The following is a 16,910-nucleotide window of genomic DNA, read 5'->3' as shown; positions in this document are numbered from 1 at the left end:
TTGTTTGCTGGGTTGATGAATGTCGATGGAGAGTTCGTGCATCTACACAAGGGGATGAGCCACATTTTTATGTTCATATATACGATTCGGAACACACATGTTCTGTGACAGACCGTTCTAATCGATCCCGACAAGCAACACCTGATGTTTTGGGAGTTCTTTATAGGGACTTTCTTGGTGACGTTGGTCCGAATGTTAAACCTAAATCAGTCGGAGTAATTATCAATAAGCATTTTAGAATAAAGGTAATTACTGTGTGGCGGCTGACCTATTGACTACTATACGACTGACTTTTTCTCATCTCGGCTGATTTATCAATACATTCCGGCTGACTTATAGTTTACGACTTATATATATTACGGCTGACTTATGTTTACATTGTGGCTGACTTATATATTACGGCTGACTTATGTTTACATTGTGGCTGGGTTATATATATTACGGCTGACTTCTAGTTACGATATGTTGGTGTCAACAGATGGGTTATTGGAAGTCACATAGGATGCTCCTGTATGCAAGGCAGATCGATCAGGGAACTCCTGAGAGTAGTTTTGAAGAACTGCCTTCTTACCTATACATGATAAGATGGGCAAATCCGGGTACAGTCACGCGTCTTCAACTTGATGAGGAAGGAAGATTCAACTATGTGTTCATTGCTTTTGGTGCCAGTATTGCTGGGTTTCCTTTCATGCGCAAAGTTGTTGTTGTCGATGGTACGTTTCTCCATGGAAGTTACAAAGGGACCCTTCTAACAGCCCTAGCTCAGGATGGTAATTTTCATATTTATCCAATAGCTTTCGGTATTGTTGACACCGAAAATGATGATTCTTGGCGCTGGTTTTTTACGCAACTCAAAGTTGTTATCCCTGACGATAAGGATCTTGTGATAATCTCGGACAGAAATAAGTCAATAGGGAAAGCAATTGGTGAAGTGTTTCCGTTGGCTTCTCGTGGAATTTGCACTTACCATTTGTATAAGAACATTATGGTGAAATTCAAAGGAAAACATTTGTTCCTTTTGGTGAAAAAAGCGGCAAGGTGTTTTAGGCTGAGTGATTTTAATGAGGCAAGGTGTTTTAGGCTGAGTGATTTCAATGAGATTGAAGCGTCTGATCAAAACCTACATGGATACCTCCAATGAGCTGGTGTCCAAATGTGGGCGCGTGTTCATTTCCCGGGTGAAAGGTACAATTTAATGACTACTAATATTGCGGAATCAATGAACAAAGCACTGTCAAAGGCCAGAAGCCTTCCCATAGTTCGACTGTTAGAATCGATACGGACTATGATGACCAGATGGTTTGCTGAACGGAGAGAGGACGCGAATTCGCAGCAACAAACGCTCTCACGAGGTGTTGAAAAACTGTTACAGGTAACTCAGCTGTAACTGCTTACATAAGTCAGTCGTCAAATGTTCTTAAACCAGACATTATTTCCATAAATCAGACTTAACGTATTTTGTTTTTTTTTTCCCCTCTAATAGGCCCGTGTCACCGCGGCAAGACTTATGGGTGTACAAACGATTGATGCTTTACGCGTGCAGGTAACTTATGGAACACAGTTGCATATTGTAAATGTGGATGCTAAAAAATGCACATGCCGTCGTTTCAACCACGAGAAATTACCATGCATACATGCAATCGCAGCTGCAGAGCATATGGGTGTGTCTCGTATATCCCTGTGCAGTCCTTACTATAAGAGAAGTTACCTGGTTAGCGCATACGCTGCTCCAATCATGCCTTCCGATACGGCAATCCCTGTTCCTCAAATTGTAGTTAACCAACCGTGCTTGCCTCCGATTGTTGTAAACCAGCCAGGAAGGCCCAAGAAAATTAGGATTAAATCATCTTTGGAAGTTGCCATTGGAAACAAACGCCCTAGGAAGCAACATGTATATTCTCGATGTAAACAAGTTGGGCATAATGCTAAAACTTGTCAGTCGTAGTATTGTTTGTATGAATTCTCTTTTATGTATTTGTTAATGGCGAATTAATCTGAGTAACTCAGCCGTATATCGTTATAATAATTCGGCCAAACCACGAATTCATCTGTGGTACATCAGCCGTGTTGTTGTCATAACTCGGCCAAACCACAAATTCATCTGTGGTACATCAGTCGTGTTGTTGTCATAACTCGGCCAAACCACGAATTCATCTGTGGCACATCAGCCGTGTTGTTGTCATAACTCGGCCAAACCACGAATTATTATGTGTTAAATTCGTGATTTGATTTAATCTGAAATTAAATAACGTTTATAAGATGTATTTAACTTCTTCTATTCACTCATCTTTTAATGATCATAAAATTAGCTCATGTTTGTACCCTAAACCCTAAACCAACACCATCTAAACCCTAAACACATCGAGGCCATACTTAACTTCCATTCCTAGAAAGTCGATCTATATAGAATGTGAATGGGCTGAAAGTGTGAAATTTTTATTGTGATTTAATGTTATAAATCTGGACATTATTAGAACCAGACATAATGTTAATATACAAATGGCCCTCTAAATAAAATGATTTTTCTCATAACTCGGCCGTAAGTAGTAAATACCTCAGCCGTAACGTATTTGAATTATTTTGAATATTTTTTTAATTGTTTTAGTTATCATAATAATTTTTTTTTGTATTATTTTCAATTATTATGTATTAATTTATGACATTAAAACTCGTGTGCGTGTGAATATGTCAGCAATTATTGTTGGCGGCGTTTCCCCAAAAAACACTTTCTGTAATCTCGAGACTGTATATAATAAATTAATATCTGAGTAACTCAGCCGTAAAACGTTATAATAACTCAGCCAATTCTCGTTTTAATCTTCAATATACAGGACTGGCTTGAACGACGTCGTTTGATCAGTGCTTTAGTAGACACGACTATATTGATTTAGTGATTTATTTATTTTTTTAGTAATCAAAGAGAAGATGATGACGCAAAGATCTCTACTGGGCGGCGACTCTAGGGTTGATGAGAAAACTGCTTCTAAAGGAAATGAGGTATTTTTTTCCCAATCGTCTGAGACGAACAAATCTTTAGACATCTTTATATTGTCTGTCGTGTTTGTGGTAATGTAGGAGCTGGATCGTATGGAAATAAGGATGAGAATGAGGTACGGCGAAAACCGGAGGCACGATAAGGGCGTTCCGATCGCGTGTGATTGCAGTGCAGCGGTTCTCGTTGCCACTTCTCGTGATCCTAATACAAGAGGAAAACTTTATTTCAGTTGTCCGTATGAAATCTCAGACGTAGGCATCTTTTAAGATTTATTGGGTCTTGATTTTGAGTTCTGATTCCTTTTTTTTTTTTTTTAATTTTGGGGTGTAATATGGGTTATGTATGATTTTTAAGGGTCCTGGTCGTGGCTGCGGTTTCATGAGGTGGTGGACTGTCGCATTGTGTGACGAATTTGAGAAGATAAAGGAGGAGAAGAATGAGATGAAGCAGGATTTGGATGCAGCCAAGAAGCGCATCGAGGCTCAGGAAGAAAAGATCTTTCTTATGGAAGAGAAATTTGAAGCGCTAGAGAAGAAGTATCAGAGCTTGAACAAGTATCTGTGAGCTTAGATAAATTCGGTTTTTTATATGTATGTCGCTACCATAACTCGGCCAAACCATCAATTATTATGTGATAACTCAGTCGTGTCGTTGTCATAACTCGGCCAAACCACAAATTATTTTGTGTTAAGTCATCATCTTTTTATATTCACTTTCCAAATAATGATCATAAAATTAGCTCATCCAACAAACCGATAAATCAGCCGTAATAAAATGATTTCGAAACCTTTAAATAAAATGATTTTTCTCATAATTCGGCCGTTAGTAGTAAATAACTCAGCCGTAACGTATTAGAATTATTTTTAAGAGCAATACAGGAAGAGCAATATAGCACGAAATTAAATTGCACATAAAATAGAGTTTTCATTCACATGTAATAAGTAAACCTTATTACATATGAACACATCCAAACAAAAGTAACAATTGTTTCAACTTGCAAAAAAACAAACAGAGTTCAATCCTAAACATTAAGACAGAATAAGAGAAGTTGCAGTTATAGGTGAAAACTTCTATATTAAGTGATGATTACTTATTGACTGACATTAGCATTGTGTCGATAAATAATATAGACATCTCGGCCAAACCACGAATTCATCTGTGGTACATCAGCCATGTCACGTTTGAGTCTTAAAAAACGCGAAAACTTCTATAAATGATGATTACTTATTTACTGACATTAGCATTGAACTTGGAAAAGCAATTATCACAATGATTTGATATATTTACAGTTTCCAACACATATCTCAAGTTAAAGATTTATAAAATCTTAACAGTATATTCCTTGTACTGTGATATCCTCTGTGAACTTCCGTGTAATGAACTTCTATTATCATCTTTCCTTATGACTTTTATTTTCACTTGATTTACCCGTGATTTCCATTATAAAACATCCGTAACTTGACCTTAACTCAGTTATGATTATAGTGAAAATCACGAATTATATCTATGTTAAGTCAGCCATGACACTGTCATAACTCGGCCAAACTACGAATTAATCTGTGTTTCATGATCATTATGATACAGTCATGTAATTTACTCAGATTAATGAGATGTAATTAACTTTTTATATCCACTTTCCAAATAATGATCATGAAATAAGCCCATTGTTAAATTTTATTATAAATCAGCTATAACTTGACCTTAACTCAGTTATGATTATAGTGAAAATCACGAATTATATCTACGTTAAGTCAGCCATGACTCTGTCATAACTCGGCCAAACCACGAATTAATCTGTGTTTCATGATCATTATGATACAGTCATGTAATTTACTCAGATTAGTAAGATGTAATTAACTTTTTATATCCACTTTCCAAATAATGATCATGAAATAAGCCCATTGTTAAATTTTATTATAACTCAGCCGTAACTTGACCTTAACTCAGTTATGATTATAGTGAAAATCACGAATTATATCTACGTTAAGTCAGCCATGACACTGTCATAACTCGGCCAAACCACGAATTAATCTGTGTTTCATGATTATTATGATACAGTCATGTAATTTACTCAGATTAATGAGATGTAATTAACTTTTTATATTCACTTTCCAAATAATGATCATGAAATAAGCTCATGTTTGCACATATTAAAACTCATCCAATAAACCGATATACCAAACTCAAAAATTTGAATTATTTTGAATACTTTCTCAAAAATGTTGTCATTTATGACTGATTCGACGACTTGCCGTCTGCGGGTGAATATGTCAGTAATTATTAATGGCGTCTCCTGAAAAACCACTTTATGTAATCTCAAAAATTAATATGTATAAATTAATGGGATGTTCGTAAGACAGCTGTAACTCAGCCAATACTGGTATGTCTCGAACGACGTAGTTTTATTAGTATACATGACTATATTGATTTAGTGAGTTTCCGAACACCTAGAGTCATCAATTAGACATTTATCCCAAAATAAACAATTAGGGTTCTTCGTCTGTCTCCGAATAACGAGAGAAGATGGAAGTAAGCTCTGGATCGACGAGTAGCTTTGGGAGTAATTCTGGAATTCGGAAACTGTGTGAATGTGGATTGCCGGCAAAGGTCTTCAAATCCAAAACGGATAAAAATCCAAATCAAAGGTTCTTTCGGTGTCAGTTGTACAAGGAAGGTGGTAATGCTCACTACAAATTCTTTAGGTGGCTCGACGAGGAGGTCATAGGGTGGCCGAAAAGGGCTTTGGCAGAAGCTCAATCTGTAATTAAAGAGAAGACTGAGGAGATTGAAGAACTTAATGAGACAATTTTGGAGCTTCGTGGTGATTTGGAGAGGCAAAACTTGGAGATATCATCAATTAATACAAAAGATGAGAAGATTTCGATTAAGCTTGGATTACAGAAAAGGATTGACGAAATGGAAACAATAGTTTATCGTCAACGCATCGTCATCAGGGGATTGACAGGATTGCTTGTATGTGTCGTATCAGCCATTGTCTTTTGTATTGTTAGTGATGTTTGAATTTTATTTGGCTTGTTAGTAATGCTTTTTGTTAGTGTTGTTTGAATTTTGCCAAATGACCAATAATAACTCAGCCGAGTAAACGTAAATAACTCAGCCGTACAAAAGTAATTTACTCAGCCGTTAAATGTATAAAAACTCAGCCGTGACATCAAAAATTACTCATAAGTCCGCCGTTTCGCTGGAATAACTCAGCTAAAAGTAAATAACTCAGCCGTTAAATGTATAAAAACTCAGCCGTGACATCAAAAATTACTCATAAGTCCGCCGTGTCGCTGGAATAACTCGGCTAAACCACGAATTCATCTGTGTTAAGTCAGCCATATCGCTAGAATAACTTGACATAAATTCAGTAACATAGATTCATTAACATATCAATAACATAGATTCAAAAAAAAAAAAAAAACAAATAGAATGGATATCTCCATTCTTAGTCTGATTCCGACCCCGACAACTCGGTCGGCTTAAACCCCAGTTTGTCCCAGTTGATCCCCATCACGTTGAATGCCACCTTCTCCTCGTAAGCCTTCCTTGCCTGCTCCTTCACGATCTGGAACTCCTCCTCCACGTTAAATCCGTCCTTCAAACTCATCATCTTCCTAAGGAGATCCAGTTTCGGATCCTCCTCACGCAGCGTGCGCTTCCTCCGTCTCTTTCATGTTGTGTTTGATGAGAGAGATGATGCCTTTGAAACGTTCTTTCTGCTCTTGCATCTCCACTGCATGCCTCCTGCTGCGGGAACCGTCTTCAACACGCGTCCTCTTGCTGCTAGACCCTGATGCATCCATGATCGACAAGAGGAAAGACAAGAGAGATTATATAGATTAGTTGCTAATAATCAAGAAGAGAAAAGACGAGAGAGAATTGTTTGACAAGAGTTATATTTAGAAGAGATATATATAGGGAAAATAGGTATAAGGTTATCTAGGTATAATGATAACTTGAGTGGGTAGTTATTCGAGGTGGGGAGTTATCCGAGGTGGGGAGTTATACAACATTTGTATAACTCGACAATAATAAACTCCTAATAAACCATAACTCAGCCGTGTTGTTAGATTATCTCACCCAAACAACGAATTAATAAACATCAATCCAGACGCATCACACAAACCTAAAGCATTATCAACCCCATACATAATCATCACGAGAACTTAAAAGCATAAATAGTTAGTACAAAAGACAATCACATGTTCGAAATACTAATATTTTACATATCATCATAATGTATCATTGGACATCAAACGCAGCGAGCAGGTCAGGTCCCCCTTCATAGATCTCTGTTGCCATCTTAACCCGTATAGTCTGAATATTTTCATCACAGATGCCAACGAAACTTACACCAATCGCTAGACATTCGATAAATTTCAACGCGTACACGCCACAGTCTCCAACTTGGACGTTCTGAGGGACCCTCGATTTATTCCTCCTTCTGAATGAAAACTGCTCAGACCTAGGTGAATAGATTTCAGGAGGAATTATTTCATTCATCATCTGAGGAATCATCATCGTAAACGGCCTACAAGCCTCCAGCACAAATAATTCACTTTCCTTGGTATGATGCCCCACGATGCTATCATAGCAATCAATGTGCCCCCTAATCAGGTCCACGTCCAGCGCCACCCAGTGATTGCCTCCGATTTGGTGAACTATATACAAGTGATCCACATCTTCTATCCATTTCATATTTGTCTGCTGATCTTTTGGCTCCAAACCGTGTACCAGCCTCTCGTAAGAGGTGCCTTTGAATTTAAACCTCTCGGGTTTTATCTTGAACTGGTCATACTCTTTACACCAATAGCTCATGAACCACGAGTCTATAAACGCAATGCGTTTGGTGTGGAATGGGAAGGGAACTCGCGTGATGAACCTCTTTCTAAGAACCCTCAAATACGCAGCAATATGCTGCACAAAAAAAAAAAGAAAAGAATAACAACTCAGACAAAACATAACAATAACTCAGACATAATGTAGAAAAACATACCAATAACTCAGCCATAATGTTGAAAAAACACACTAATAACTCAGCCATTATCTAGAAAATCTCAGCCAAAACACACCAATAACTCAGCCACAACACCAACTCTTACAATAACTCAGCCAAAACACACCAATAACTCAGCCACAACACCAACTCTTACAATAACTCAGCCAAAACACACCAATAACTCAGCCAAAACAAACCAATAACTCGGCCAAAACACTTACAATAACTCAGCCATAATGTTATACTTACGTCATCGAAAAGCCATCCATATTTTGGATCTGGCCAGTCCTTTCTTTCGGTGATGAGCATACTGTAGAAATCAACAGTGTCTGTTGCCCTGCCCAATGGGAGATGCCTAACAGATAAACGCAAGTTAATATACATAAATAGTGTAAACAAGCCGTAATTAACAAGGTTAAAAGGTATAGAGGGTCATACTTGAATGGGGCCATCATTTCCTTCAGTTTCTGCAATTTGGCCGGATCAACTGGTGACAGAGGATCATATATTCCAGCTGAAGGCACACAATTCTTCCTCATGCACGTCAGTCCGTTGTCTCCGATATGAGGAAATATCCGTTCAGAGATATTAGAGAGTGGATTCAATGCACTCTCATCCGGAGACAGCTTGACACTCTCCTTCCTTAGAGTGTTGATTCTTTCAATCCTTATATGTTCCTCTTCATCATCTTCAGACTCAGATAACGTGCGTGCGTTACCAGCTATCAACTGGTCTATGACATCATATACCTCATTGTCACCTTTAATGCCAGCCTTTTCCAATACTTCCTCATCTTTGTCGGGGAAATCAGCAGCCTCTTTATTCTCATCAAGAGCAGCTCCTCCCTCCACCGGAGCAGTAGCTAGTTTTCGTACCACCTTTTTAACCGTTGTAGAAGAAGGCTTCCTACCTCTTCTACGTCCGACTGCTGCCTGATCTTTGGGGGCCTTATCTTTGACGGGCTTATCCTTACCGGTATTCTTCTTTCCCGCTGCGATTTTCGCTGTGTCAATTTTCCTGGAGCGTAATTTCCTAATATTATTAGGTAACGTATCTATGAAATCAATACAGATTTGCCATCAATGACATTAGCAAATTCCTTTTCCAGATTCTTACTGACACCAGCAATACCAATATCCTTCTCAACATCGACAATATCCTTCGCCTGCATAAACGTACCGATAACTCAACCATAAGATAAAGATAACTCCGCCGTTAGGTGATTAATATAATAATAACTCAGCCATAATATGATCAAGATAATGATAACCAGCCGTAATATAATGATAACTCAGCCGTAAGGTGATTAATATAATGATAACTCAGCCATTATGTGATCAAGATAATGAAAACTCAGCTACAAGGTTATTAAGATAATAATAACTCAGCCGCAATGTATTTATACATATGTCTGGCACTGTTAGCTTACCAGAGGACTAGTAACAGACTGGTTTTGTAGAGGTTTCGCTGGACCTTTTGGTGTTGCTTTTTCTTTTTGATTCAGCAAAAGGTCGACTTGCGTCGGCTTTTCGGGAGGTTCTATTTGTTTGAAGGCTGAGTTTACCTCAACGTTTTCACCAGATTTCCCTACTCCCTGCTCAATTGCATTCAGACGCTCTTTCATCTGTTTCAACTCCTTCTCCATATATTCAAACTTTTCATCCATCCTCGCTTCTACTCTATCTCCAATCACCTTCTCCATATTTGAAGACACTTCTTTGATGCTTGTATCAACGGTGTCAAACCTTGAGTTTAATTGCTTCACCAAATCCACGACTGTTTTAACAGACACATCTTCCAGAACATCGTCCTCCGCACTACCAACCTGCAACACATACTCAAAAACGCATAAACAAGCTACCCAAACATTACATCAAATATAAACTCACTACATACCATATCATTTACATTTTCTTCTTTCTTCTTCTTCTTCTTCTTTTGTACATCTCCTTCATAAGATTCACCACCCTCACGTTTTTCCACCAAATCACTTACACCAAATCACGTTTCTTTCTTCTTCTTCTTCTTCTTCTTCTTCTTTTCTGCATCTCCTTCACTAGATTCAACACCCTCACTGTTGATCACATCCTTGACATTGTGGACTTTCTGCCTCTTTGCGGGAGATTCAGAGTCACCCGCTACATTAGAATTTACATTTTTCTTCTTCTTCTCAGTCTTCTTCACATCCCAATAACCTTTAACAAACTTATCCTCATGTATGTCTCGGATCAAATTATCAAGTGCTGGGTCCTCTTCTTCATCTGGCCACGTATGAAATAGCTCTCTGACATCATCCTTCATAACCAATTTACTCACACGCAGCTATAACATTAGAGATTATGAAACCCATTAGTAAGTTTAAACTGAATCATCAATAATTATAACTCAGCCATCACTAACCATCACTAATATAACTCAGCCATCCATAAATCATAACTCAGTCATCAAAAACGATAACTCAGCCATCACAAAATTTAACTCAGCCATTACTAAAATATAACTCAGTCAGTAACTATCATAACTCAGTCATCAAAAACGATAACTCAGCCATCACAAAATATAACTCAGCCATTACTAAAACATAACTCAGTCAGTAACTATCATAACTCAGTCAGTAACTTTCATAACACAGCCAAAACCTTACCTCACCATGCGCTTTGATATCTTCAGCAATGGTCAATTCCATTGTTTTACGTGTACGGTTTCCACCCCAACGAAGCAACGGTATCTCATCCTTGTTGACTACTCTCCCATATCGCTCTCCAAAGCATTTGACTGAATCATGCGCCAAAGCCTGTAACACGTAAACCATACCACTGACGGTGTACGTCTTTCCAACAGGCCTCAACATCTTTATAGAATTAACCAGGGCTTCAAATGCTGACCGACCCCATGGATAAGTGTTCATGGATTCCTCATCAAAAACTCTTTTCGCACTCTCAAATGGTATTCTAGAGTTATGATGCAAGCCATACAGTCCAATGGCTTGAAGAGTCAACAACCCCAACCACTTACGCTTTTCTGGAGTCCAAGTAGTGCACACTAGTAATCCTGCCCTCAGTTCATCTAACTTTGGACCTTCACCACCATGCACATTCAATTCACTGAAGAACGCTTTGTAGTCAGCTTTAGGTTCAAACTTTTCTGTAGGGATTGAACTTGTGTTTAACCCCGTGATATGACCAAATTCGTTCAAGCCAAACCTGATAGGTTGACCACCAACTAGAAACCAAATCTCCTTCTTGTGTATTCTTAACTGTCTACACAGTAGAAAATGTACAGTCTTACCAGACCACACGAATTGGTTTTCAGCTAGCTTAGCAATTATTCCAATAGGTGACCCCTTCAGTTCATTCCACACATCTTGTCCTATTGATTCTATAATCACAGGGACATCTCCCATCTTGATATTGTGATTTAACAATTTATTCTCCAGAATAGACTCCCCTTCTGCGTAAAGTCTTGGAGGGTAATCCCTTGGTTGTTCTTCAAAAATAACCTAAGCCATCTGATAAACCATATATCAGCCGTAAGCATACAGTAACTCAGTCACAACATAAAACAAACTCAGCCACAGTTGAGCAGATAAACCATAACTCAGTCGTAAGCATACAGTAACTCAGCCACAACGTAAAACAAACTCAGCCACACCATAAAACAAACTCAGCCACACCATAAAACAAACTCAGCCATAGATGCATTAATAAATCATAAATCAGTCTAAAGCAAACAATAACTCAGCCATGGAATCGAATAGATATAACAAATTAGCCACCATATGAAAATCAACGTTGGCGACAATCAGCTGTAATAAGCGTCGATAAAAACCCTCAATTTCTTCGCGATAGTTTTCGGAAAATGGTTTCAATCACGGAAATCATTCGCTATTGAACTTAGATGCGGGAAAAATGTCGGAAAATCCATAATAAAGATTCGATACATACCTTAAACAAGTTAGGTTGAGACGAAATGGTCCCGACTTGAGGTGAGGCGACGAAGTAAAAGGTCCCGACTTGAGTAGAGACGAAATGCGACGGGGAGAACGAGAGAGTTAAGAGTTTCGACCGGAATTAGGGTTTCTTAGTCTTAGTCGGAATCGCGTTTCCGTCGGAGAAAGAAAAAGTTTTTTACAGTTTTTTTTTTTTCGGAGATGAACAGTGACAGAGAGGAAAATCGAAAGGGTTCTCTTAATGACGTTAATGACGTGGCTTTAATTTGTTTTTCTTTTAATGACGTGGATTAACATAATTTTCGTTAATCATTTCTTAATTAAAAATGGATTAAAAAAATCTTTATAAAAAAAAACTAATCAAGGGTGTTAATTGTAATTACACAAAGACGCTAAACATATGAGTAATTTTTTAAAAATGTATGATATTCTAGTAATATTCGAAATTTTGGTTAACATCTGAGTAAATATTTCTTCTTTTATTCCCTTGGAAACTAACTCAAAACCAAGTTTACACCATCTCAATCTCTCTAATCTCTCATAAGAAATACCACACTTTGGCATCTCTCTTATATAGACAAAACATATGACCTAATCCTAAACACTTTAGGAATTCTATTAGATAACTCCTAACAGAAATATAACAACTTTAAAACCCTTAAGTCACGTTTCCTCTTATCCAAATAATGACTTATTACTCAAGCCATCTCTTCAAGCTTATCAACAATCTCCCTCTTAAGCTTGAATTCAAATTTTGTCACATCATGAACACCTACAAGATCTCGCAACTCTTTAAACTTGATCCTCCCAAGTGCTTTTGTAAGTATATCCGCCTTTTGTTCTTCTCCGGGAATGTGTTCTACTTCAACCAACTCATTTTGCACACATTCACGGATGAAATGATACTTCTTGTGAATATGTTTGCTTCGACCGTGAAAAACGGGATTCTTAGTAAGTGCTATAGCAGATTTATTATCAATGAGAATCAGTACCCTTTTACTCAGCCCTTCGGTGACCTCCTGTAGAAGTTCCTGCAGCCAAACTGCTTGTTTTGCAGCTTCAGTAGCAGCCATGAACTCTGCTTCGCACGATGAAAGAGCCACTGTTTCTTGCTTTTGTGAACACCAAGTAATCGGACAATCATTGAAGTAAAAGATATGACCTCTAGTGCTCCTACCATCATCTTCATCAACATTGTGACTATTGTCACTAAAGCCTACCAATTCTGAATTGCTCCCACGGCCAAAACAGAGTCCATAAGATCGTGTACCTTGCAAGTATCTGAGTATTTACTTCAAAGCTGCTCCATGAGACTCCTTTGGTTCATGCATGTATCTACTTAAAACTCCAACACAATAAGAAAGATCTGGTCTTGTGTGAAGTAGATACCTAAGACAACCAATGTTCCTTCTATACTCTTTCTCATCTATATTCTTCTCATTCTGAGCTTTACTTACTTTCAAATTTGCACACATTGGTACATGGACCACATTATATTCAGAGAAACCAGTTTCTTCAAGAATTTTGCTTGCATACCTTTCTTGACATAACTTGATACCATCCTTACCTTGAATTACTTCAATTCCTAAGTAATAGGTGAGTTTACCTAGATCACTCATCTCGAATTTCTCAGCCATTCCTTTCTTGAACTCAAGAATCATATGCAGACTAGAGCCAGTAACAAGTAAGTCATCCACATATACTGCCACAACAAGAAGCTCTTCCTTTTCCTTTTTCTGATACAGTGAGGGCTCTTTAGAACATTTCACAAATTTTAATTCAGTAAGAATCTGATTAAGTTTATTGTTTCATGCTCTTGGAGCTTGTTTAAGCCCATAAAGAGCTTTGTGCAACTTGTACACCTTATTCTCTGCTCCCTCTGTAACATAACCTTCAGGCTGACAGACATATACTTCTTCTTTCAATTCCCCATGAAGGAAAGCGGTTTTGATATCAAGGTGATGCACCTCCCAACCATTTGATGCAGCAAGAGCAATAATGAGACGCACTGTTTCTATACGAGCTACTGGAACAAAAACCTCATCATAGTCAATACCATGTCTCTGCACATATCCTTTTGCTACTAATCTAGCTTTATGTTTGTTAATGCTCCCATCAGAATTCCTCTTAACTTTGAACACCCATTTAAGCCCAATCGGCTTTGCTCCAATAGGAAGATCTACTAGATCCCAAGTTCTGTTCTTTGTTATTGAAGAAATCTCCTCATTACAAGCTTCCTTCCATTCTTTTACTTCTTTTGCTTCATTATAGTCTCATGGTTCCTCATTTATTGCAAGAAGAAGACGTTCATACTCGCATTCAGCCAAAAGAATGTAGTCCTTTAGGTAACTTGGTCTAGCAGTCTCTCTCTCAGATCTTCTTAGCCTAGGTTGTGGTTCTTCTGATCTTATGTCATTAGTAGAAACTTCAGTTTGGTCTTCACTAGACTCCTCATCTCTGTCATTACCATTCTCCTCTTGATATGCTCTGCTACCATTCTCACTGTCGTTGTTCTCTGGTTCAGTGTAGATAGTTTCTTCTCTTATCCCATTATTTCCGAATTCTCCTAAACTAAGACTAAACATCCCTGGACTACTATCATTCTCATGATCCTGATTATTCCATTTCCATCCTTTACTTTCATCAAAGACCACATCTCTGTTCACCACAATTTTTCTCTTTGTAAGATCCAACAATCTATAAGCCTTTGATCCTAGTTCAGTTCCTAGGTGAACTAACATTCTTGAACGATCATCAAGCTTTCTCAAGTGTGTAGCTTCTGCTTTAGCATACCCAATACAGCAAATGTTCAATGTTTGGCTTTTTCTTCCAGAAAGCTTCATATGGAGTTTGGTTCAATAAAGTTCTTGTTGACACTCTATTGATGAGATATGTGGCGTTTCTTACTGCTTCCCCCTATAGGTAATTCGGTACACTCATGTGTTTCAAGATACTTCGTGTCATGCCCATTAGTGTTCTGTTTCGTCGTTCCACTACACCATTTTGTTGTGGTGAATATAGTGCTGTTAAGTGTCTCTTAATACCGGCTAAGTCACAAAACATAGTAAATTCTTGAGAAACAAACTCTCCTCTCCTGTCTGTTCTGAATGTCTTAATGGTAGCACCAGATTCCTTCTCAATGCAGCTTTTAAAGATTTTGAATTTCTGAAATGCCTCATTTTTTTCTTTCAGAAGGATTGACCACATATAGCATGAATAGTCGTCGATTAGAACAAAAACATACTTGTTTTGTGCTGCTGTAGCGGGTGTAATGGGACCACAGAGATCCCCATGAATGAGTTCAAGTATGCTTGATGCTCTAAACATTGTTGCTTGAGGGAAAGTTTTTCTAACTTGCTTTCCCAATAAGCATGATCCACAAACTTCCTTTTCAATCTCAAACTGTGGAAAACCAGTAACTAGTTCCTTTTGCATCATACTCTTCATGTTGTCTACTCCAATATGTCCTAATCTCGCGTGCCAAATTTTTGATTTATTAGACACCATAAGTTGCAGACATTTTGAACTTTCAACTACCAAGATTACTTTGTAAAGCCGGTTTTGAGATCTTATTGCTTTCACTAGAAGCTTACCCTCTTTATCATACAGAGTCAGATAATCTTCTTTCATTCTGATATCACATCCAGCCTCAGTAGTCTGTCCAAGACTTACAATGTTACTTTTCAAGTTAGGAATGTAGTAGACATCAGGTAAGGATCTTCTTTCTCCATTCTTGGCTATGAATGTGATTAAGCCCTTTCCTTTTATGTCAATCCGAGAGTCATCACCAAATCTTACCTTTCCTGTGATAGTTTGATCAAGACTTGAAAAATACTGCAAGTGTCCTGTCATGTGGTTGCTTGCCCCATTGTCCAAATACCACATGTTTTCAACATCCAGACTTGTCTCAAAGTTGCTAGGCATTACATTCTTTTCATTGAGAAACACTACTTCATGCATCATCAATGCATCTGCTTGTTGTGTATCCTCAGTCTTAACTTCTTGTGTTTCTTGTAATTTTAACAATCTATCGGGACAATCTGAAGCATAATGGCCTAGTTTATCACATCTATAACAATTGATCTTACTTGTATCTCTAAATCCTCCATTACTCTGTGAGTTACCATAGCGTCCTCGTCCTCTTCCTCTTCCATAGAACCGTCCTCCCTGTCCTCTTCCTCTGTTTGCAGACAAACTTGCTTGAGAGTCAGAGTTAACATACAAAAGTTTACCTTGATCATCTTGATTGTCTTCATCGTCACAGATTCTCTCCTCATATGCTTTTAGCCTTCCAACAATGTCCTTAAAACTTGTTGCATTAAGATCAAGAACTTGTTCAAGTGCAGCGATGATATGTATGTATTTCTTCCTAGGTAAACTATTTAGAAACTTTTTGACAAGCTTTGGTTCTTTGAAATTATGTCCAAGTGCTGCTGCTTTTGTAGATAATTCAGATAACTTTCCTGCAAAGTCATCGATCTTGTCAGTTTATTTCATCTTTATTCTCTCAAATTCTCCCATTAGGGTTTGTAATCTTGCATCCTTAACCCTATCAGCTCCTAGATGTCTGGCTTGAATCGCATCCCATATTTTCTTAGCAGTGTTTAGTTTTCCTACTTGTAACGTTAGGGCTTCAGGAATGGATTGAAGAAGAAGAGCACTTGCCATGTTGTTTTTGTCGATGTCCTCTGATCCGGGTTCAATAGAATCCCATACTTTGTGAACATTGAGTGCCATCGTCATATGTATGGTCCAGAACGTGTAGTTTGTAGGGTTTAGTATCGGACATTGAATGGCTGAGGAACCACCGCCTTCTTTATTGTTAGCTACTGGGATCAAATCTCCCATGTTGTCTCACGGATCACCTTCTTGTGATCGTACTCTGTTTTCAACTCGTGATCGTGCGCTCTGATACCAATTGAAGTATCAAACTCTTTGAGAAAGAAGAAGATTATGTTGAT

General features: G+C 38.0%; 2 protein-coding genes across 2 annotated transcripts in view; one reads left to right on the top strand and one right to left on the bottom strand.

Annotated features, from left to right (window-relative positions):
- Nucleotides 1-5,518: 5,518 nt before the first annotated feature.
- LOC9320176 (uncharacterized protein At4g04775) lies at nucleotides 5,519-6,016 on the top strand. The gene has a single exon (XM_002886100.2). It carries the CDS (start codon nucleotides 5,519-5,521, stop codon nucleotides 6,014-6,016), a length of 498 nt encoding a protein of 165 aa, XP_002886146.1.
- Nucleotides 6,017-7,103: 1,087 nt separating this feature from the next.
- The window catches only part of LOC9322212, a 17,308-nt gene continuing 7,501 nt past the window's right edge, over nucleotides 7,104-16,910 (bottom strand). The window contains 4 exon segments of the mRNA XM_021032170.1: nucleotides 7,104-7,127; nucleotides 8,786-9,054; nucleotides 9,117-9,165; nucleotides 9,766-9,825. Of these exon segments, the coding sequence (XP_020887829.1) occupies nucleotides 7,104-7,127; nucleotides 8,786-9,054; nucleotides 9,117-9,165; nucleotides 9,766-9,825 (402 nt within the window).

This window comes from Arabidopsis lyrata (genome assembly GCF_000004255.2).
Source record: "Arabidopsis lyrata subsp. lyrata unplaced genomic scaffold ARALYscaffold_3, whole genome shotgun sequence".
NCBI lineage: Eukaryota > Viridiplantae > Streptophyta > Magnoliopsida > Brassicales > Brassicaceae > Arabidopsis > Arabidopsis lyrata.
The sequence above is the reverse complement of the archived record's forward strand: the minus strand, read 5'-3'. Positions and strand labels throughout refer to the sequence as shown.